The sequence below is a fragment of the Chelon labrosus genome (genome assembly GCF_963514085.1).
Source record: "Chelon labrosus genome assembly, chromosome: 14".
Lineage (NCBI taxonomy): Eukaryota > Metazoa > Chordata > Actinopteri > Mugiliformes > Mugilidae > Chelon > Chelon labrosus.
In genome coordinates, this window is record NC_140347.1 from 12,245,094 (window position 1) to 12,267,935 (window position 22,842).

Below are 22,842 nucleotides of genomic sequence, written 5' to 3' on the forward strand. Positions count from 1 at the left end.
ACACAGAGGGAGAAAGCTGTAGAGCATATGTGTCAACCATACGGCCCGGGGTCCAAAACTGGCCCGCCAGAGGATCTAATCTGGCCCACGGGATGAATTTGCGAAGTGCAAAAATTATTCAAAAATTTAAGACATTAACTGCAGTTTTTCCAATAAAAGTAACTGCTATTCCAAGGGTTCACACATATTTTAGGACATAACAACTGAGACCTAGAACAAAACCGAAATTGCATTTCTTTTTCTTAGGAAATGTCCAGTTATTAAATGTAAAAATTTTCATAATGTACTTCTTTGCACGAAAACAAAGGGAATCATTTGGAGTTGTTATTTATAGGTAAATACACTATTGTGTTATTGATAGAACCCCCTTAACATCAAACTGGGCTGTATGTGGCCCCTGAACTAAAATGACTTTGACACCACTGCTGTAGAGGGCTGCAGGGGGCTGGAGCCAGAGATACACCCTGTAACTTCACATAACATGCATGTCTTTGCACTGTGGGAGAAAGTTGAAGCACTTGAAGAAAAGAGAAGATACAAAATACACAGCCAAGGGGGATCGTGCATCCCTGCTGCCTTTCTTTTTGTATATAAACAGAGTAAAGTTGTATTTATTTATGAATATTTTATTATTTTATAGCTAGTTCCCGCCCCGCAAAAGTCATGATAGTACCATCAAGAGAACTGGATCAATAAGGGAACATTACAAAAGTTGGAAGAAGGCTACAAAAGTTTTTTTTTTTCTCCCCATAAATAACATTTTACATTTCCTCTGTCATTTGACAGCCCCCACAAATGTATAAAATATTACTACAGCCAATGGAACGTTATTTTATGAGTAACGTTCACGCTGCAATGTACACAGAGCACAGCAGGAATTCACAAAGGACCACATACGGTATGTAAACAGAGACTCGACATGCAGTTATTGCAGAAAAATACCACCAAAACAAAAAAGCTGTTTAAATAATTCACATATTTTTCTGCCTCACAGCAGATTTTCACGCATTTTCCTCAAAAAAACATTACATATCAACCCGGCATCACACGCTAAACCTTGTTTTACATAAAAATACTTTCAAAATGTTCATATTGCATTTACGTCATATTTTCCTATTCCCTCTGTCAGGAGGATACTTTTTTTTTCGGCGATAAAGACAAACACTTGTGCGGAGAAAACATCAAAATTCCTTTTTCACCAGTCCCCAGCATTCGTAACAAGCATACACATTAAATCTGACCCATGTTTCACAGAAATACTCGTGTGCAAGCAAGTAAACACATAAAAAAAACCCCACTTCTTTCAATTGAAGCCCTTTGTATTTGGATAAATGACATCGAGGTTTTGTACACACTCCCGGTGTGGGAGTGAGGGCAAACGGGCGATTCGGTCGCAGGACGACGTGGACGGTTTAGAACTTGAAGAGGTCGATAAAGTCCTGTGGAGAGATGGGCGTCAGGCAGCTGTCTGGATCATTGGCTGAGCACGGGTGGTCACAGTCCTGGAAGAGAGTCGACAAAGAAAAAAGGGAGAAGGAAGCCTTGAAATGAGAGTAGAAAACTGTAGTTGATGTAGATGTAGTTAAACAGATATATCTAGATAGATAGATCTATCACATAGAAACAGGAGGAATTACAGTCAAAGATATGGAAGATGTTTAAAGGGGAATTAGCGTTTTTTACAACCTGGACCTTATTTCTGGCATAAAATACGATAGTTTACTCACCCGTATAACTTTGGTGTCATTTGGAGTCGTTCAGACATTATTTAGATCTGCATATATCCATACAGTGGGAGTGACTGGGGCACCGAAACGCAGCGCCTTGTTTACCTGTAATTTGCTACTGCTAGTTTTTTGCAACATGGCTGAATATTTTTCAGATTCTGAGATTGTGGACGACGACTTTGTTTATGATGGACGTCCTTACCGTTTTGAGCCAGAGTATACGGATGAGGAGCTCGTTGAAAGGAGGATGCAGAGGCAGAGAGAGGAACAGCTGGTCAAAGAACAACAAACCGCTGCACGTCCGCGAATAGATAACAGGTAACTCTGGACTCAATGGGGAATAGCACTAGTGTATCATGACAAAATATTGGTGAAATGAATGAGTTTCACGGCAGATAATTTAGAGGCTGCGTTTCGGTGCCCCAGTCACTCCCACTATATGGATATACGCAGATCTAAATATCGTCCGAACGACTCCAAATGACACCAAAGTTATATGGTAGAGTAAACGATCGTATTTTATGCTAGAAATGAGGTCCAGGTTGTAAAAAAACAGTAGTTCCCATTTAAGTTATATAATAGTATAATAATAATAAGAAGAAATAAGAAATTTATATGGATTTCTCCAAACAAACTAACAAACCCATCAGCCATTATGGACATTATCAGTTCACTTCACCATCTGTTGGTTTTTATGTTGTGGCTGATCGGTTGTTTGTTTGTTCACCAGATCGTTGCTAACTAACTTATGGCTGGCTTGTGGATGTAGCTGAAAACAACAAATGATGAAAAACCCAAACACTGAAAGCCGCTGTGAATCTCAGGGAGTGTCTGATGATATATGTTCATGTATGTATTTGTTATTTGCTGCTTTAACATAACACTAAATATTCCAAATTAAAGGTGGAACAAATATAAGTGTTGTATAGAGTGAGAACAGGTAATAAGAATTAAGTGAACATATTAGATCTGACACTTTAAACGTTGGGAGTTACAAATATGTCACTTGTTGGACACTAGTTAGTAGTTACTAAGAATAAATTTCAGGTCAAATTTAGTGATGGATTCATAAATAACTGTACCAAGACAATCCTGTACACAAACATGGCAAACAGAGAGAAAACAATTCTTCACATATTTGTATCAGAGAAAATGACAGCTGACGGTTTCCCTTCAGACAAATCAACACTGAGAAGAATTCAGGATGCAATGAGTCAGCCGGTGTTTACTAAACACGCCAGGCCATCAGGGAACTAGACGAGTCGGTGAATGAGGAAAAACAGAAAGGCACAATGGAACAGAAAGTACCTTGAATAACAAAGCCAGGTGGCGATCCTTAAGAGGCAGGGAGAAGGGGAACCAGGAGGAGAAGCGGGAAGGACGGGAGACGAGCAAAGAGAGGGATGCAGAGAAGGTTAAAAAGCGTAGGGACCCGGCCAAAAAGAAGTTTGTAACAAGGGTGCAAAGGCAGGAATAGTTTTTACTCAAAGCGACAGTTAGCTTCTGATTATACAATTCTCAATCGCTCAAAAACATCAGATCCTACGAGTCACTGAGTGCAAACAAGTCATGTGCTCTGACGCGTCCACTGAGCAGTCAGAGGTCAAAGAAATTAACTCCATTGTACTGTACCAGTGGACCACAGGGATTAGCATTAGCAGCGGTTGTCCTGCGTGCGGTACGGGCGATTTTAAAAAGTAGAACAGCTACACCGTGGCGTTTCTTTTGCTCCGGAAGCAAAAATACTCAAACTGTTAAGATGGGGACTCAGGTTCAATTTGAAAACAACAATGTCAACAATGTCTTCTGATATATTTCCACCAGATTTGACGGTGTTCAGAGGGCAGAGCCACTTTGTCCTACTCTGACTGATGTCTTGGTGCATGTAAACACAAATGTCTTATCAGATTATTTTATTTAGCGTCCAGGTAAACAGTTTGAATCAGGTTTAATAGATATTGTCAATGTAAACATACCTACTGTAACAGAAGCTGTATGAGCCGAGGCTTTTCCTAACTGTGCCAAACCACAATACCTGACAGACAGTAATATATATCTTTGCACATACCAGGTCTATAAATAAAGCTGATTAACTGTACACGCTAAGATGTTCAGGTTATTCAGGGCTGTAAGGTAACTCCAATGCCCGTCAGGTGATATCATGTGTCGTTGTGGTGGCGGGTGTGTTGAGCTTTGCTTGTTTACCTTCCAGAAGAGGATGCTACAGTGTTTGCAGAAGTGTAACGTGTCCCCGTACTGCTCCTTCATGGGGTAGTGTTTCTGCAGGGTGAAATACATCAGCTTCCAGTCCACGTTGTCGCTCTTGGATAAAACCAAATTCCTACAGAACTGCACGTGTGTTGTGGCCACATATACAGACACAGACATAGGGGAAGAGAAACATTTATCAACCATTTTAATACACTGGGGACATAGATGTGATTAAAACTGGAACTGGATTAGATATAATCAAGGGGAACTCCTCATTAACACCGAGTCTGTGATATGTGTGAGACGTATCATTGTAAATTGTGGCAACTCTGCCCTCTAGTGGTCCATCTATGTATCCCAGCCATCAACCATGAGCCACTAGTTTTAAGTACACATATATATATATTTATACATTTAATAATCAAACAATGTAAATATTAAGATTACAGCTCTAATGATAAAAATATATGCTGCCCTCTTACCGGTCTGTCCGAGAAGTGAAAGTGGCAGAGTTTCTTCCACAGGATCCTGTTCTCACTGAGGATGTTCAACGTGGGCGTGGCCTGTCCCAGGTTAATGATGTCACAGGCGTCGGACAACTTGTAGAGGATCTTGTTCTGCATGTGCAGCGGCAGGTCGTCGAATGACATACCGGTGCACATTTGCTGAAGAAACAATAGTCACACAAAAAATAAATCGTAAGTCATTCATTCATCTTCTGTACCCGCTTATTCCTGTTAAGGGTCGCGGGGGTCTGCTGGAGCCTATCCCAGCTGTCACCGGGCGAGAGGCGGGGGTACACCCTGGACAGGTCGCCAGTCTATCACAGGGCAAATCGTAAATCTTTCTACCTGAAACATTTAATGCTTAGCTGAGCATTAAATAAGCACATTTGTCTACTTCTCCTTCCATATTTGACGTTCCTAACTCATTAAATTTAGTTCGCAAGTGAGAATGGCATGTCAAGTGAGCAAGAGAACAGTCTCAGCAAAACAGACCTGCACTTGTGTTCAAAAACACTGCAAGCTCACTTCCCTTTTAAATTGATGCATTGACAAACAAGGCAGCTCAAATTAGAGCTGGAGACGAGCCGAGGCCCAAAGCACGCTGAGACTCGAAAGTTTTGGGAGGAACCACATGCACACGCGGCGTATATAAAATCACCAGTTTGCTTTCTACCTTGGGGATGTGCAGGTTGTTGAGCTCCTGCTGCCACTTCACAATGCTCTCCAGGCGGCACAGCCAGATGTTGACGTTGCCCACGAGGACGCACCGTCCGACGTGGATGGTCAGGCCGTGCAGCGTAGAGCTCAGGTCGCTCAGGAGCTCCTTGACGAGGCGTGGGTTATAGTGGTCTTCAAGGACTAAAAAGTCCAAATTTAAAAAAGAGAGAGAGAAAAAAAATATTCAGGGTTAAATAAAATGATTTTCCACGCTGCCACTACAATCTTGTTTGTCAGATAAATGCACAACAGGAAAATTAAAGGCGTTAATGATCAGTCTGGATCTGCCCTACCCTAACCCTACTTCAAAATGATGAGGCACACAGGTTTGACTGGTTTTGTGGTTAAAAAACACATGAACAACCTAAACAAAGAGTCTTGGGTGCAATTTCTCACTCTGACACCAGAAGGAGAAAACACAATCAATTCACAACACGAGTGATCAACCCGCGTCGTCAGGTCCTCTTACCCTTCCGTACAATCTTCTCCAGTATATTGAAATAGTTTTTCTGGGCGGCTCCACTCAAAGAGGACAGCTGATTCCTGGCTATCAGCTGGAAAAGCTGTGGGGGCACAGAAGGGGGTACGAGAATGAGAGGCGCGCAACGAGTCACGCGGCGGGAGGTTTTGCGAGATCCGTCGTCGCTCACCTTCGCGACGTAGTTAAATCTTCTCAGGTCCTGAATGGCACTGGAGAAATCTAGACGGTTGAGAGCTTCACCAAGCGTGCAGTATCCGTGTCGCTGTGGGCACATATGGAAACAGACACGTAAAGATGATATGCATAATTATTTGATCAACAGTAAATGAATCCTTTATGTGAAAATTGTAGTAAAGACTGCAGTACTCACTTCTTTTGTGCTCCCTTTCTGAATGTAGATCCATTTATCCCTGAAATCAACTGGAATAAGCAGAAAAATGCATAAAGCTCAGGTTTAATAAAGTTTTGTTTTAAAAGGATAAGTTAATTGCATCGTTATAGTGTGTTATCTTTTGATTTATATGTATGGTAGAGGGGGCTGAAAATACAAAAGTACAATGTACTTAAAGGGGAACTACTGTTTTTTACAACCTGGACCTTATTTCTGGCATAAAATACGAACATTTACTCACCAATATCACTTTTGTTTCATTTGCACTTGTTCAGGAGATATTTAGATCTGCGTATATCCATATAGTGGGAGTGACTGGGGCACCGAAACGCAGCCTCTAAATAACGCATTATCTGCCGCGAAACTTGTTCATTTCACCAATATTTTGTTATGATACACTAGAGCTATTCCCCGTTGAATCCAGAGTTACGTGTTATCATCATCCGGGGTCTGTAGATTGACCTACAGACCCATCTTCTGACCTGGATGATGTCATCTCTAAGCGAGGCGCGCATTACCAGATAATGCGTCATTAGAAGCTGCGTCTCGGTGCCCCAGTCACTCCGACTATATGAATATACACAGATCTAAATATCTCCCCACTGACTACAAATTACACAAAAGTTATATGGGTAAGTAAACGATCGTATTTAATGCAAGAAATAAGGTCCAGGTTGTAAAAAACAGTAGTTCCCCTTTAACTTTAAACGGTTCTACCACAGCTTCAGCCTCTATACGCGATATTTCTTCAACCTGATTGAAATAATTCTGAGTAGAGGTTCCAACGTAACCACTTATATGGATGTTAAATAAAAATGATCTGATATGTTGTGTGTTTACATTCCCACATAAATGTGAGTATGATTTTCTGACACGTGCAAGAAGACGTTTTTGCCCCAACTTTAATCGCAACAATGAACACGTTCAGAAGAAGATGACCAAGACAGACCCCGTGCTTTTAAAGTCGTTGCCCAAATCTATTCTCGCTTTGTTCATTTTTTTCAGATTCATTGTTTTTTTGTCCCTCACAGAAACTCACCCGTGGGGTAAACATGCACAGAAAGAATGCATTTGACATCAGCCAGAGAGAACTGAGCAGTACAAGTGTTTATATGGTTTAGCACTAATAGATTATCACCCGTCTCAGTCCAACAGTTCAACAGGTCCCTCCGATCAGGCCAGTCTGTTCTGACTGAGTTTACATGAGGCATTTTTATTCTGACTGGAGCACCAGTACACATGTAAATGTAGCCACTGAACTGTCTGCATTTTGACTGTTTTATTCAATTGATTACACTACAAGTGCTATGTGTGCTCTCTGCGCAGGAGTAGACCTTTTAATAATGATTCAATGAGCACATTTGTAGTTCCACTTCTTCAAACGGCCACTGTCCTTTCCAGATTCAAATGAACAAGCTGTTAAGTTCCACTTTTCAGGGAAACAGACACACGGACTGAATTCCATGAAGCTTGCTGATCTTAATGATGCGTATGACAGGCTGCATAAACTTTTGCTTCCGTGCCTCTTTAAATCAAAGTAAAAAACAGCTACAACAAAATAGGCACAAAATGGCACATGCTTTAGTTTAATATTCAGCTTTCATTGACCCAAGTGTGAATTTGTTGGGACGAGAAGACCCAACAGAGAAATGCAAACGGTGATCTTATTCCAGGATGAGAACTAATTATCTGAGAGGTCAGATTTGTTTTCCCTGAAGCCTCGCCTAGCCTCCCTCCTTCAACAAACACAGGGAGATGTTGAAAACAGGTAAGATGAACGGAAACGGGACAGAGTGTCACATGCATATTCCTCTCGGCTGGAACGGCTGGTTCTTGACTATGTCACAGACTGTTGCACACCTTTCATCTACATACCACAGATAGCTCGCCGGGCCAAAAGTCAGAAGTGTGTGTAACGCGCTGCTGAAACTCACACTGGGATTTGGTGGTGTTGTTGTAGAACTCCTTCCTCTTCTTTGTGGCGACGAGCTCGCGCACATCTCCGACAAACAGACTTTCACCGTTGTCGCTGCAGAGCCTGTTCGGACAGAGGAGACGTGTTTGTTATGTGTCAAGAAAGCTGCGAGTGGATTTGACCAGTGCATCCCAAAATAATTCTGCTCTGCTCTGGCCTCCTGAAGCAAGTCAGAGATATTGTACTCACTTCTACGTCTGTGCTGCCATATTATGAGGCTGAGTTACAATATATACAAAACAAACGCAGTGAAACACCAAAAAGAAAAGGAATAAAACTAAAGTAAATGTTCTCACACTGTTCCATCACTGATTTATGCGCAGGTTAAGACGGATGACAGAAGGATTCATACTGTCTGCCAGGATGGAGGAAACACCGCAGATGGTAGACATATATCAGAGTCTGAGAGACAGAACCACAGATTTGTGACTCTTTTCCTCAAACAGAGATCTCAAAACATGAAGAGATTCCTCCGCTATTTCTGGCAGACATTTTGCATTTGTGGTTATTTCTGATAAGATCATTTTGGCTCACGTCAACTTGACATCAACTTGTAGCCTGGCACGGCTCCCGACAGAAACACAAATGATTAATATCACGCTGTATACACATGATGTGAAGATACGTGAACATACTTTCACCATTTACATGTAAAGACTTTGTGAATCCAGATTATAAAACCACCAAATTATAGTATATGTATAATGATCCACAGTGAGAAAGTGCAACCCTTACTATTTAATCTAATCACGCAAAATAAAAATATAACTGTCAGATCAAGAGGCCGAAGCTGGGCTGGTAATTGACTCCCTGTGTTAATAATCCAATGGCCGTTGAGCACCTGGCTGCGAACAGTTGAGAGCGAACTTGTCGGCCAGCTGACTGGCAATTACGCCAAAAGACTATGTAATTAATGTTAATACTGGAGTAATATATGCATGAATTACTGTTTTAGTTTATATTGATAAGGCCCTGCGATAGACCCCGCCTCTCGCCCCATGATAGCCGGGATAGGCCCCAGCCCCCTCTCCCCCGCGACCCTTCACAGGACAAGCGGTTACAAAAAATGAATGAATGAATGAATGGTATGGGAAGCTGTTGAGTTTTATTTGCTTATGTTGTGCTGGGTGCCAGAGTTTGAGAATAAAAACTGACACACTGTTGGACAGATGAGGGTTTAAAAAAAAGGCCTCTTATTTTCACTTGTTGACGAGGGCACAGAGCTATCTAGAGGTTAAACAAGCAGCCAGTGTGTTGCTTAGCCAAATTAACCAGACTGACCTAATATGTGGTGTTACGATACGTGCTTTTCTCAGTATATGTGGTATTCAAATGAAAATTTTGGGGTTTCGGATGATTTAAGAACAATTGAAATGTCTATTTTCTGACAAAATACTGTCAGATAGCTGATAACTGGATCCCATGCTGTTAGACAATATCACAACTCTTCTCCTCCCTGCGACCGCAGTGTTTCGCCACGCCTTCCAGTGTTGGCCACTCGGAACGACTATAAACACATTTCCTTTCCGGCGTGGTCAGACAGCGCGCCTTAACAACCAGCTCTGAGAAACCAAAACCCAGACGTGAACAGATATGGCCAAGGAAAAGACATATCTGGAAACGCTTCTCGTGTTCTAGCAGTAGTGGTTATTTTACACCAACTGTGTGGCCGGTGTTACCTCGTAAAAGAAAACACGGCGAAGAGTCTTTGGCGCTCACGCAAACCATGCTTCAAAGCTCCTGGACCTCAGAGTACAATTTATAATAATACATATATGACATTTTACTTTATTTGAATGATAGAGAAACCTATTTCCCTTTTTCTCCAGCGTAAGTTGAAAACATTGCTTTTCTTCATCGACCGTGAAGTTGACTGATCAGAGTGAATATAAGCTCTACAGTACCCCCACGTCTACATCAATTTATCCAATTGCACGGCATAGACACAAACACACATCCAAGCACAGAGATCTGTCACAGTGAATTACAAGTGAGGAATGTAACTGCCAACTTTTAAAATACAGGTTGAACGTGGGAGCCTCTGCAAAGCTAATCACAACAAGATTCAGATGGATTTTCCGACATTTAAGCTAAATCCTGAGAGGAAGGCTTACGGGGCTACGTGGGACGCCGACATGAACAGAGAAGCAGACATTGTAGTGTGAGGCTGACACTCAAGGTGTTAAACTTCGCGCAAGACGACTAAAAACAACTGCTAACTGAGGTTACAAGCGCTGACATTTCCCAGCTCCTATGTGGCACTTGACTGTTTGCAGCGCACAAGCGGCAGAGCTGTGTTTACATTCAGAAATACACAATGACCTAAACTACTTCTGTGACACTGCGTACCACGACACCGCTCTGTGTATTGCCTTCTTTCTTTCTTTCTTTCTGGCCTACATGTGTCCGTCTGCCCAACGTAGCTCTGCTGGAATGAAGTCACCAGCCTATCTGAGGCACGCTGTATCTGGAGGGCGGCCAGTCTGAAGAGATGATGCCATTAGTTAACGTGTGACGTCGTGTCCTTTGCCTCTTCCATTGAAAAGGCTGCTGACACGCTAACGTGTGGTACTGTGAGATACTGTTAGCTGGATGATCACTACAGTAGTAAAGGCCACACTGTGACCTTAGGGAGATATCACCAGCTGCGACTGAAATTCAACTCTGTTGGTGCCGGCGAGTCGTGAATCAAGCTGTTTAAAGCTGTGCTCAGACTGCAAGAGATTCAAAATGCATTGCGCGCTCAAACAAAAACTCCATAGATGTTATTTTGTGCGAGATTTTGCACAAGACAAGAAGTCTTGGCAAACCAGACACTGCAGGATAATATAAATATCATTATTCCAAGGTGGAGGACATCACATGATCTCGTGGGGAAGCGATGGCGCAATGACTTGTAACTTTGAAGGGAGAGAGAGAAAAGCAGAAGGCCAAACAAGTCTGGATGAGAACGTATTTTGGAAGACATGGCCAATATGGTTGTCTATCCTTCGGCAAGAATTGGAAGTGAGATTTGAACGCCCCTCTGTCAGCAATAGTATGCTAGCTAGCATTGGCCTCAAAGGCTAGAATGTTTACTGTTGCTTAGCACAACTAACAGCTGCTCCACGTCCTTGTCAGACTTGTCTTTAATTGACCATTATGTAATTAGAATAGCAATGCTCCTCATTTTAAGTCCAAATGTTAGATATTAGTTGGGTTGACCCAAATAAGTCAAGCAAGCATCACTGTGGGACGTCTGAGACTGGATCTGTTAAGTCCCTCTCATTACCAGATCATCTGGGCTGAGCACCGGTATCAACCGAGGCCCTAGGCCAGATTTCTCCTTGAATGTCAGGGGTGAATCTGGGATAAATTGGCTCAGAACCCCTGTAGTCTGAGCCCAGATTAAGTAAGGCCTGATCAGGAATAGATCAACAGCTCAGGTCCTTTCAAGCCAAAGCTATCGTATTTAGCGGTTTGCGCTTGGAGAAATGTGTGAGCATCAAAGTTTGCCTGCGTCTCAGACAGTAAAGAGGCAGTTACTGGAAAAGTTGTCTGTGTTGTTTTCTTTATTTTTATTCACATTCTTGGTATTGACCCCGGGCCACAACAGCTGCCACGACGGCTAACAGCTTGCAAAACACCGATTTGATCGATTCTGTCCATTATTATTTTTTTAGTTATGATTCTGTTGACCTCACTGATTAGACTGGTTAAGTTTTTGCAAGAGACATTTTCTTGGCAACCCTGAGAGTGGGAGTCGGACAAATGCAAGCAGCGAAAAGACGTGCCAAGTTCAGAATGCTAAGTCACACACAGAACAAATGACGCACCACACAACCCCAAACAAACACACTGTACGAAACTGGAGCAAATACAGCAAAAGGGTTGGAAAACTCGTCTCTCCATTTAGGTGACCACCTAGTCATGTTTCCTGCCGATAACAAGGCAAGCTCCCCTGATGGGAGGAAACGCAGACTACTCAGAGGGGCAGATTGCCACACAGGCCAGAAAGACCTTTGTTCCATTGCTCTCAACAAAACAGTAGTCATTAAAAATTTTCAACCCACTCAGGGCCTTGGGGAGGGACTGTATTTTGGAATTACACAGCAGGCTCTCTTCAAAGTTATACTTGTGCACATTGGTCAGAAGAACTGGTGTGTCAACATTCATCACACAACTTCAGGCAAAACCTCTCTGGATTTGCGAGTGTAACTCGAGTAGGCGGATATATGAAGGCCAATATTAATGTTCTGTGATTAACAGGAATCTGAATCCATGCCAACCCTAAGGTCTTTGTTATCTTATTACACTTTCTATATACAGCTGGTTTGCATAGGTGTGTTTCGCTGCGGGAAGTTTTAAAAAGGCCAACTCAGGTCACAAACCTAAAAACGTTTGACCTAAATACTGCACATTCATATCTATATTTGGTGGCACCTTCTTGAAGACGACGGCAGAGACATTATGATCCTTAGGAGTCGAATCTGCGAAGACTATGACCTTGGTTCAGGGGGCACCTACTCAACTGGGTCAACTACTGGGGGAGTGGTCGCACTTATCTCACATATGGGATACGACGTTGAAACTGAACAAAGAGAAATCTGGCTATGCATGAGTACGTTAAACTCATTTCATTTCTCATCACACCTACGCAACGGTTTGTACTGTGTCACTTGGCAGCACCTGTGCAGGTAGTCTGCAGGATTCATGGTAACCACCATGAGCACGAGTCAGATTTGTCACGACCCGTATGGACATGCACAAAAACGATCATAAGTGGGATATCCGTGTTCACGTAAACATACTCACCTCTATCGTTTTGGATCTTTGCTTTGAATAAACTGGATACGCAACTAGTTTGGTCCCATGTCCCAACAACAAAGCTGAAACAAAGCCAACTTGAATTTTTCTTGAAGCTGTTTTGCTGCTCATCCAAGCAGCTTCTACAGATATAGATGGTGGTGCACACCTACAGCTCATTTTCCAAGGTATGCTAACAACCACATGGTCACCTACAATTAGTTTAGATCCTGAGTCTGGAGTTTCTGGCCATTAATGGGTTGTTAAAGTCGTTTAGAACCGAGGAAGCTACTTGGACGAGTAGCAACATGTCCTCAGGTAAACTCCAGTCCAGTTGCCTTTGTTTTAGCTTTGTTGTTTGGATATAAGACCTAACCCGGATGACTGAGTGCCTTCACAATTGGTTTTATGGGTGATTATTCTCAAGGCTGCAACTGTGGGATGCAGATCACCTCATCAGACACTCTCTGATATGTTCATGATAAGAGCTGGCCAAATGATTTTCTCTCTGGCACTGAGTAACGTGGCCTTATCGGTGCAATCACACCTCTTCCTTGATAAAGGCCAATGGAATAGTTTGCACTTGTTTGTTATTATCGTGAAAGAGATTTGATTTGCAGTCTGAGACTAACAAATACTCCAGCTCAGTGAGATGCATCAATAACAATGAAGAACAACAAACCATGATGTGTAATAAAAGACAATTTGTATTCATCACTAATCAGAACAGACAGAAGTTTGAAACACTGATGCCTCTGCCATGCCTACTCTATCATCTCCTCTATATCCCTTAATTTCCTGTCAGCTTTCAACTGTTTTCCGTTTAATAGCAAAACAAATCCTCTCAAAATACTTTTGAGGCCTTTTTTTTTGTGGATGTTGGACAGTGTCTGACAATCGCATCAACATTTAGAGTAAGCCTTGGCAGTCGGTCAGCTGCAGGCAGTGCACGTTAAAACAGAGTCCAAGGGCTGATGAGATCAAATCTACTCTTGGCTACAACTGGTTTGTTGAGACAGAGCAACCGAAATTACCCATTTACACTGTTATTTTAATTTGCTTAAGTGGTGTCGTCATGAGTCTGCAATACCGCCGCCGCAAAATCTGCAACAACACCCAAAGAGGAAAATAATATTGCTCTGCAGCTTCATGTTGTTGTGACTATTCAAATATCTGCGCTCTAACAAAAAAAAGTGCAATAAAAGCCGTTTGCTATAATGACATTATTACTGGGTTCTTAAAATATGTGGACATAACCCAAGTGCTTAAAGTAAAAGAGTGTTCAAAGGCATGTGTTCTAGCTCAAACCCAAGCCATAAACACAAACTCTAAACTTTTACAATACAAATGGCTAAACAGACTTAACCTCAATGCTCCAGAAGAAAGTGCTAGAGGTTGTTAGTCGAGTAATTTGTGAAGAGGTACCCCTTAACCCAAATATATGTTTACTGCACATCTATCCCGAAGAATTTGCCACCTCTAAAAGTGTAAAATTTTTATTGAATATCTGTTTTTTTGGAAGCTAAACGCTGTATAGCCCGGGTATGGAAAACGAAACAGCTTGTGTCTTAGCAGAATGGTTGAAGGGGGTGTGCTTTTACTCTGCTCTGGAGAAGATAAGTTACACAACAAAAGACAAGATAGACAAGCTAGACAAGTTTTGGAAGATGCAGAGTAAATTTTGTTATTTTCTTGAAAATAATAATATTGAAGTAGATGGCTAGAAAGATGTAGGACTGTGAAATGAATCCCTTTTTTGTTTTGTTTTGTTAGTTTGATTATACTGCATGAGTAAAGGCAGGTTACTGTGGACTACAGGGAAAATGCTAGTTTTGTACACAAATGCATTTGCCACCTATGTACAAAGAACCTCATACATTTTAAACGCACATGAAATTAAGTCATCAGACACAGAAAGTACGACACGGACGAGCAACATCTTACTCTTTGAAGTCTATCTCTTTGTTGTTGTCTTCCTTCCAGCCGTTCTCTGTCTTTGTCCAGCTCCATCCTGGGGACCTCCAGTCCTTGCCCAAGAAAGGCATCTTAGATTGGAGACTGGGAGTGTGTGGGGGGACCACTTCAAAACACCTGGAAAGGTTAATGACTGGCTGTTAGAATCATTATTCAGCAATCAAAAAACAAAACAAAACTGAAGCTGATCAAATTGTCCTTTGAAATATACGGTCGTCAACATTGGACATTCAAACTGAGGACAATCAGTGGACCAGATCTTCAGTCAGTCATTTGATCCAATACAGAGAAGAAGATTCTAGTTATCTAACTGGCAAGGAACTTGTAAATTATTTTATTTTATTTATTCATATTAAAAATGGCAGCACTTAAAATAAACTTCCTGCAATTTCAAATAATTAGGATTTCAATTTCTAGCAGTGGATGAACTTGGGGAAAATTTTGGTGTATATAAAAAATTCCATACCCTCACAAACTGCCTGCAAAACTGACATTTATATTGTTTTTACCGGTTAGACACGGACTAAAGTAAAATGTCACACTGAATACACCTAATAATACACCTGGCAACAGCTGTGACGCACATCTCTACCTTCAGTGTTTGGACAATAACAGCGATGGCATAACGTCGTTTTAACGCTTAAAAAAATGACAACAAAAACAAAGGTGTCATTCGGCTCGGCTCAAACAACCACGACCAGGATTAAATAAAGAATGTAAAAAACGCTATTATTCACACGGGGGGTTAGTACAAGGCGGCTAAACGAACCTTAATAGGAAAGCGCCTGTTTTGTTGTAGTGGTCTGCTTCTGGTCCCCACTGTCTGAATGTTAACGGATGTAAAAACACAGTGCGGAAACAGGAATTCGTCCCCGCCCCCTTGCTGCTCTCTGATTGGCCGAAGCCCCCGTGTTTATCTTGTTGCTACCCGCAATCGCGTCGCTGATTGGCTCTCAGCGCCCGTCACTCACTTTCTTCTTCTCTTTTTTTTGATTTAATCGCTTCTGTTTTGTTGTGGCTTTCTTCAACACGTGACAGAGACCTGCGCACATGTACTTATGTTTTGATTTTGAGATGGGGGGTGGGGACCGGACCGCTGGACACTTGGAGTGAGTCAAGAGCATTTAGAAAACGATTTAAACTGAATTAATACATTATTTTTTTAGAACCGGTTGCTTTTTATTTAGGTTTCTGGTCCAGCGCTGATGTGCATGCAGCATTAACCCACATTTTAATTACCTGAAAGAGACTTTGGTGAAGCCCAGACTCAATCTAAATGGTCTGCACATGCAAGTTACAGGATGTAATGCAAGTATTTCATATGTCTAAATGCATTTGGACATTTTCTGTCACAGCCAACGGCCAATCTAGTCATGTATTTATGTCTTATTAGCTTGTCTACAGTTTGATGTAGGTTTTGGGGGAGAGGACTTTGTCTTCACAACAAATTTGCAGCATAATATTGTCCAATAATAATGTTTAAAGTATGATGTGGAGACATGTCACTTGCAAGGCACATACACCGAGATTCAGTGCAGCAATGCATCTGATATGTTGTTTTTCTGGCGTATCAGACACGGATTGTTATTGAAAGCATTCGTTGCGCATATGCTGGGGTCGAGCCTCGAGCTCAGCAAAATTTCCAAGGTCTGAATAACGTTTGATACTAGACAGCATGCTTTGTAAGCACAGACAAGCTGCAATGCAAATGAACAGTAATCAGGAGTTTAGGTTTTTATTTATCTGTGGGTCACGTGCAAACATAATTCACTTGACTAAGGTGTGTTATAGACCCAACTCTTCTATAACTGGGATAGTTTAAATCTGTTTACATTTGTGGACATCCTTCTGTTTCAGAAGGGACGGGATCTAAATAGCTTCTGCAATTAAACACCAATTACTTTCTCAAATTGACTGAAACCGTAACAAGTATTTTGTCTGATTTATAAGAAATTTCTCCGGCCTGAGGGACTTATTAACAGGGAGCTGTTGATTGGTCGTTGTAGTATACTGCCCTCCTTAGGCCCCATACGGTAAATTCAGTGCTGTACTGTTTTCCAGCTCTCATATCTACTGCCTCATTGCGCCAGGCACAGTACAGTAATAAATAATTATATGTTATCCATACTGATTGTCCTTCCCCTCACTACTGAGAATTGTGAAAACACCCTGCATTCCTGCAATATTTGTACCATGTTGACTCATCATTCAAAATCTGTAAGAAAAATAGCTTTATTTGTAGTCAGCAGCAAAACAGTCTTAAACGGTGGATAAACCCTGGTTTGAGCAGGGTGACTTGACAATTCAACACTGACTGCGAGCTTGAACTGTGCAATGAAAACATGACATAAAAAAAATACAAACCTGCCATGATGGAAGAGGTGTACATGTTCACCGAGTAATCACATACTGTACAGCTGATCTATATTTCTGCAGGTTATTTTGCAAATGAAATGTTAAGTGCCAATTTTACTAACTGAACCATCCGCTGAACATAACAAGAAACTTTAATTTTGGGTCTCCAAGTGGGAAGGGCAGGACAGGACTTGCCTCGATGCTAAACTGTCAGTGAGGCATTTTAATAGAGGCGAAAGGTGTGTCTGAGTGATACTCATCTAATCACAGGTACACAACAGTTGTTTGTTTCCTACGAAAGTGACCCAGAGTTCGTGGTAATACTGTTTAACCAAGCGAGTCTGCGATAGTCTTTCCGTGGCTTTTTTTCCCCACTCACGTTACAGCCTCTGAGCTTCAAAGACTCAGCAGAGAAACTTGGCCGAGAGACAGAACGAGAGAAAAAGTGGTGAAGAGATAAAGCAGATTACAACGGGTCACTGGACATAAGCCTATCAGATTATTAGGTACATTCCTCTCACACACAACGAACTGATGGAAAAAAAAAAAAAACACATTCCTTTAAGAATGTAAAGAGCAGAATCCCACTTTCCCCTGATATTTCTTTAATGTCAGTAACTTTGGTGTACGTGTTTGTGATGGAATGTATACCTTTCACCTGGAAAGAAATGTATGTGCAATGCGTACATTGGCTTATGAGCTTAAAAGGCATGTTATATAAATGTGCTTTCGTGTTTGTGGCGGTCTGATGGTCCTGCTGAGGAACATGCTTAATGAACGTCAGTAAGAGACATCCTGAAATGTTTCTTTTAACAATCATAAGGCAATCAGTCTTGGCACCGCTCATCTCTCTGATGATAATAATACTTTTTTAATGTATACCAATGTTTTGTGGATGAGTTAAACGCTATTAATGACAGAAGAATGTCTGGTACAGACTGTGAAAAATAGCTGTACTTAAGTCCAACTATAAGCAATACATTGATACGATGATAGATATGTGATTAGTAACATGTTGTGCTGACAAATACTCTGCACTAATTAATACCTTGAAACTGAGCCGTGTACAACTACAGTTACACGTTATAAATACTTTTTTAAAGGGGAAGTACTGTTTTTTAGAACCTGGACCTTATTTCTGGCATAAAATACGATCGTTTACTCACCCATATAACTTTTGTGTAATTTGTAGTCCTTCGCGAAATATTTAGATCTGCGTATATCCATATAGTGGAAGTGACTGGGGCACCGAAAAGCAGCCTCTAAATTACGCATTATCTGCCGCAAAACTTATTTATTTCACCAATATTTTGTTATCGTACGCTAGTGCTATTCCCCATTGAGTCTGGAGTTACCTGTTATCATCATCCGGGGTCTGTAGGTCAATCTACAGACCCTTGTCTTCAGACCTGGATGATGTCATCTCTGAGCGCCTGTAGCAAATTATCAAATTACAGGTAAACAATCCGACAGTGGCAGGTGCGTGCAGCTAATAACAAAATATTGGTGAAATGAACAAGTTTCGCGGAAGATAATGTGTTATTTAGAGGCTGCGTTTCGGTGCCCCAGTCACTCCAACTATATGGATATAAGCAGATCTAAATATCCCCTGAAGGACTACAAATTACACAAAAGTTATATGGGTGAGTAAACGATCATATTTGATGCCAGAAATAAGGTCCAGGTTGTAAAAAACAATAGTTGGCCTTTAAATGATTGTATGTAGCTTACAATAAAGTGTCACCCTTTTAGCTTGTAAATAATATTGACCAAGAGTACTTTATTATGTCCTTACTAAGCATTTACCAGCAACATCTGGACTGCATTATTACCAAATACAAAAGTAAAACAGCACAAGGTTGGTTCATACTAGCAGTACGTGGATTTGTGTGTCACTGTGTGTCTTCAAGTATCTGATTTAACACACATCTACGTTCTGACTTTGTTCCTTGGATGATGTGGAATGTATAGCCTGAGAAAACACAGCAAGAATTATGTCAGTTTGAACGGTAATATTTGTGCTTCCATGGGGTTTGTGAGGGTGTATGTGTGTATTTGACCTGACCCCAGGTAGCTCTATGAGACAGAATCACAAAAAACAGGAAAACTTTCATGAAAAAAAGATGGAAGCAAGCACGTGTAAATGTAGAACACATATAGAACCGCAGAGATATGAAGAAAGTACCTCTAACTTGCTTAAAATGTACAACAATATAAGTCTCCTGTGCAGAGAAAGAAGGGTCTCAAGCAAGGTCTCGTAGCTTTTTTCCAGTCTCACTTGCATTTTTGCAGCTGTACAGCCATTTGATAATCCGTGCGTTGCGCTCAATGACCGACGTGCCCTGGCGTATCTTTTCCTGTAACTCATCCTCCAGCAGCCCGTCGATGTCATCACTGTTTCTCGAGAACCCATCGTCTGACGTGGAGACACTGACGCTCCGAATGTTCACCGCGACGTCGTCCGAGCGCGCCGAGAAGTTCACCTTCCCCAAAGACTCGACGACCTCCCCGTCCAGTCCACAGTACGTGAAAAAAGCGTCAAAGTCTGCAAAGTTTTTGGAGTACCTGGAGCTGATGTCGGAGTGAGAGCGACTGACCCCTTTCCCGGACCTTCTTTCAAACTCAGGAACTGTTAGGAGGCCGCTAGATGCAACACCATTACTGCCTTTGGTGCTGTTCTCCTTTGACTGAATTACATGTGAGCTGCGTTTCTTTCCCGTACCCTCAGGTGTTGTGATCTTTTCCTTGTTGCCCTCAGACTCACATTCCTTATCTGAGACCTCAGCTAATGGCACCCTTTTATCGATAGAGCTAGCAAGCAGCTTACGAGTTATATGGTGTTTTCGGACATTTGCCGACCCTCTCAGTAACTCACATTTCTGCCTGTGAAGTAGAAGGGAGTCTGGTCGTTTCTTGGAGCTGGAACGACGTACCTGCCCTGGTGAGTCGATTTGTACAGCGACTGCAACTGGGTGCTCTATTGACTTGCTCCCTGTGACAAGATTCCCACCACGGTTCGAGCTTCGGTTAGAAGACCCAGTGCTCCCCACTGAGGCAGATCCAATGTTTATTACCGGCTCCTGAGTTGAGTTGACCACCTGTTGGCTTTTGACATATTTCAGTTTGCTTGCAGCGAGCCTCTCCACAGCGCTCACGCGTCCTTTTGTCTCACTCTCCAGTTCCATTTGCTTACGAAGGTATTCCGGACCTTTCTCCAGGATTTTTGTGGTATCACTACTTGACTCCATTGCGGCTTTAATAAACTTTCACGTCCGATATTTCCAAACAGCGGATAATCCTTTAGCGTCACCAGAGTTAGAGGTAAAAAATTCCATTCAGGTCTGCTCCTTGCCTGAGCACGTATCACGACAGGAGACTTCACCTTGTCTGTTCAAACACACATCACGTTACCCCACCCATCCTGCGCAAGCCTAGTTTTAACCAAACACAAGCCTGTTCAAAGTACACCTGATACCATCACAAGCGAGAATGGTGAAAGCTGACACTGCTGGCGACTTTTTCTCCCCCTTTCTTCTGGAGAAAACGTGCGTCTTTAATGCTGTTGCTCAATGTGCCACAAGATCCCACACATTGTTCTACTAAGAACACTTTTGTGTCTTTACAAAGAACGACTGCTAAGAATTACCCAGTTATTCACCACAGAAACTGACTCATCAAAGCGACTGATGCACAAAAGGTTGTGCAATAGACGGTTCCCCCCACCTTCTTATCCTTCAGTTATGGACCCGGTATATGTTGTTTCACGCAGGGACAGGTAGGTAAGGCAGGTAGATTATAGCAATTACTTGTTAAAGCTTTGTCACAACATCATGATGCAACTCTAAAAGCTCACAGAGGTTTTTACGTGAATATTTTGGTTTTGGATTTAAGTCCACAGCTCCTGAAAACTTGTGACTTCAGTGTGACTGTATATTTCCCCAGTGACTTTGTCAGTGTGCCATTTTAAGTTTTTGACCCAGCAATACTAATATTAATTGGATCAAAGCCACAGATCAAGCAGTTGTAGGACACAACCCCGATAGGGTCCAACATTCCCACCTGCTTGTTAAAATAATAACTCCACGAAGACTGATGACTCATTATGGAGTTATTATTTTTTTCCGAGCATCTGCGTGCTGTATGTGAAGTCTAATGTTGGAATTCATTCATTCATTCTGGGGGTCTGTGACGCTGCTAAACTCTACTGTCTCCTGACTTGCTTTCCCATCAGTAGAGTCACCAGATCCTCACCAGCCCTGCTCGCCTGCATGCTGATTGCTCAGAGCTGATTTATGTTTGTGCATGAGATCTGTACCCTAGGAACGTTGAAGGCTGCAGGCTGAAATTCACTGGACAAGCTCAGAAAATTCCCTCTCCTGCCTTCTACACTGTCTACTCAGGTGTCTTCAATCTGTGATTTCAGTAAAAGTAACTGTTGTCTGTGATTTATTAGCTCGAACTCTAACATGATCCACTCTGTTGAAGTATTGTACTATTTTAAGTACACAGAGAATCTCAACGCAGCTAACTAGCCGGCCTACTAACGTTTTTGCAGAGGAACAATATCAGCACACCAGCGTACAAGTATGAATGTTTTACTCTAGGCTCTGTGTGTAGATCCCTCTCCGGAGTAAAAACCAAACTTTATACCATTAGTTCACCACTCACCGTTTGCCAAACTGACAATCTGTTTGTACTCCGGTTGTATTTTGACGTTGTCTGACCCTGGATTTATTTTAACCTATGAACATGCCTGTTTCGTGTCAGGCGTTTGGGTCAGTTTCATTCGTAGTGAACCAAAAAAAAAGAGAAGTAGAAGCTGAAGCAACAACTCTTCTTCCAGCTCAGCATATATCTGCTCAGTTTTCCATGGCAAACTAATTAAATAGTGGCACCAACTGGCAACACTGCACCAAACAAGCAATGATACAGTTCAGTCGTATGCATATAGAGCCAGTAACAACTGAAATTGAGACACTTTACATTACCTAGAGTCAAAAACCCCCTTAGCAAGCACTCAAGTGATGGTGGCAAGGAAAAACTTTCTTTTAGCACGAAGAAACCTCAAGCTCATACAGTACGTAGCGACCAATCTGCTCAAGGGCATTCAGGTAGAGAGACAGAAAAAGATCCAACTGATCCATTGCTTATCATCCTTATAGCTTTCCTCCTCCCTCTATGGGCCTGAAGGTATGTTCTGGCTTGATCTTTTAAAGGACAAGGGTAGATATGAGTGGGCTTAGTAGTGATAGAGACAAAGCAGTATGTGCATGAATTTATGAACAAATGTTATCCGCTTCAAAACTCAAGGGGCGCAAAAGTACTCAGCGTTAAGTGTGTCTGCAAGACAAAATGTTCAACAACTGCAGCAGAAAATACACTTTCATTTCATTTTGTCTGGATTCATTCATAAATATTTGGAAGGTAACAACTGACTCCCCGTTTTCTCCTTCTTCATGTAATTGGAAACATCCATTGGAGTAGAATATGAAACATATGCCTTCGAATTGATCATGAAGGACGCCAGACCACCAGGTTTACTTGTTCAAAAGGCAGAGGGCAGCACTGGAATGCAAAGTGTGGAAGTCATTAGAATAAAGCCTCCCATGCCGTTGGCGTAGCAACCCCACACCGCTGTGTCTGATTATCTGATCCAAATCCTCACTTCCATGGATGTCTTTTAACGGCGCGCACCACATGTTACATCTATTATGACATTT

General features: G+C 41.9%; 2 protein-coding genes across 3 annotated transcripts; both read right to left on the reverse strand.

The window, feature by feature from the left end:
• Positions 1 to 53: 53 nt before the first annotated feature.
• fbxo25 (F-box protein 25) lies at positions 54 to 15,587 on the reverse strand. 2 transcript variants are annotated; one of them, XM_084560513.1, is made up of 11 exons: positions 15,537 to 15,587; positions 14,738 to 14,884; positions 7,968 to 8,071; positions 6,013 to 6,062; positions 5,812 to 5,904; positions 5,631 to 5,724; positions 5,118 to 5,302; positions 4,421 to 4,603; positions 3,933 to 4,076; positions 3,036 to 3,062; positions 54 to 1,502 (listed from the first exon to the last, which is right to left on the reverse strand). In XM_084560513.1, exons 2-11 carry the CDS (start codon positions 14,836 to 14,838, stop codon positions 1,413 to 1,415), a joined length of 1,071 nt encoding a protein of 356 aa, XP_084416639.1. In that variant the 5' UTR covers positions 14,839 to 14,884; positions 15,537 to 15,587; the 3' UTR covers positions 54 to 1,412. The 2 variants fall into 2 exon arrangements, with proteins under 2 accessions (XP_084416639.1, XP_084416640.1); XM_084560514.1 differs by lacking the exon at positions 3,036 to 3,062 and having other exon boundaries at positions 56 to 1,502.
• An 863-nt stretch (positions 15,588 to 16,450) lies between these two features.
• fam110c (family with sequence similarity 110 member C) lies at positions 16,451 to 21,440 on the reverse strand. Its single transcript, XM_084559892.1, has one exon. It carries the CDS (start codon positions 20,368 to 20,370, stop codon positions 19,366 to 19,368), a length of 1,005 nt encoding a protein of 334 aa, XP_084416018.1. The 5' UTR covers positions 20,371 to 21,440; the 3' UTR covers positions 16,451 to 19,365.
• Positions 21,441 to 22,842: the final 1,402 nt, after the last annotated feature.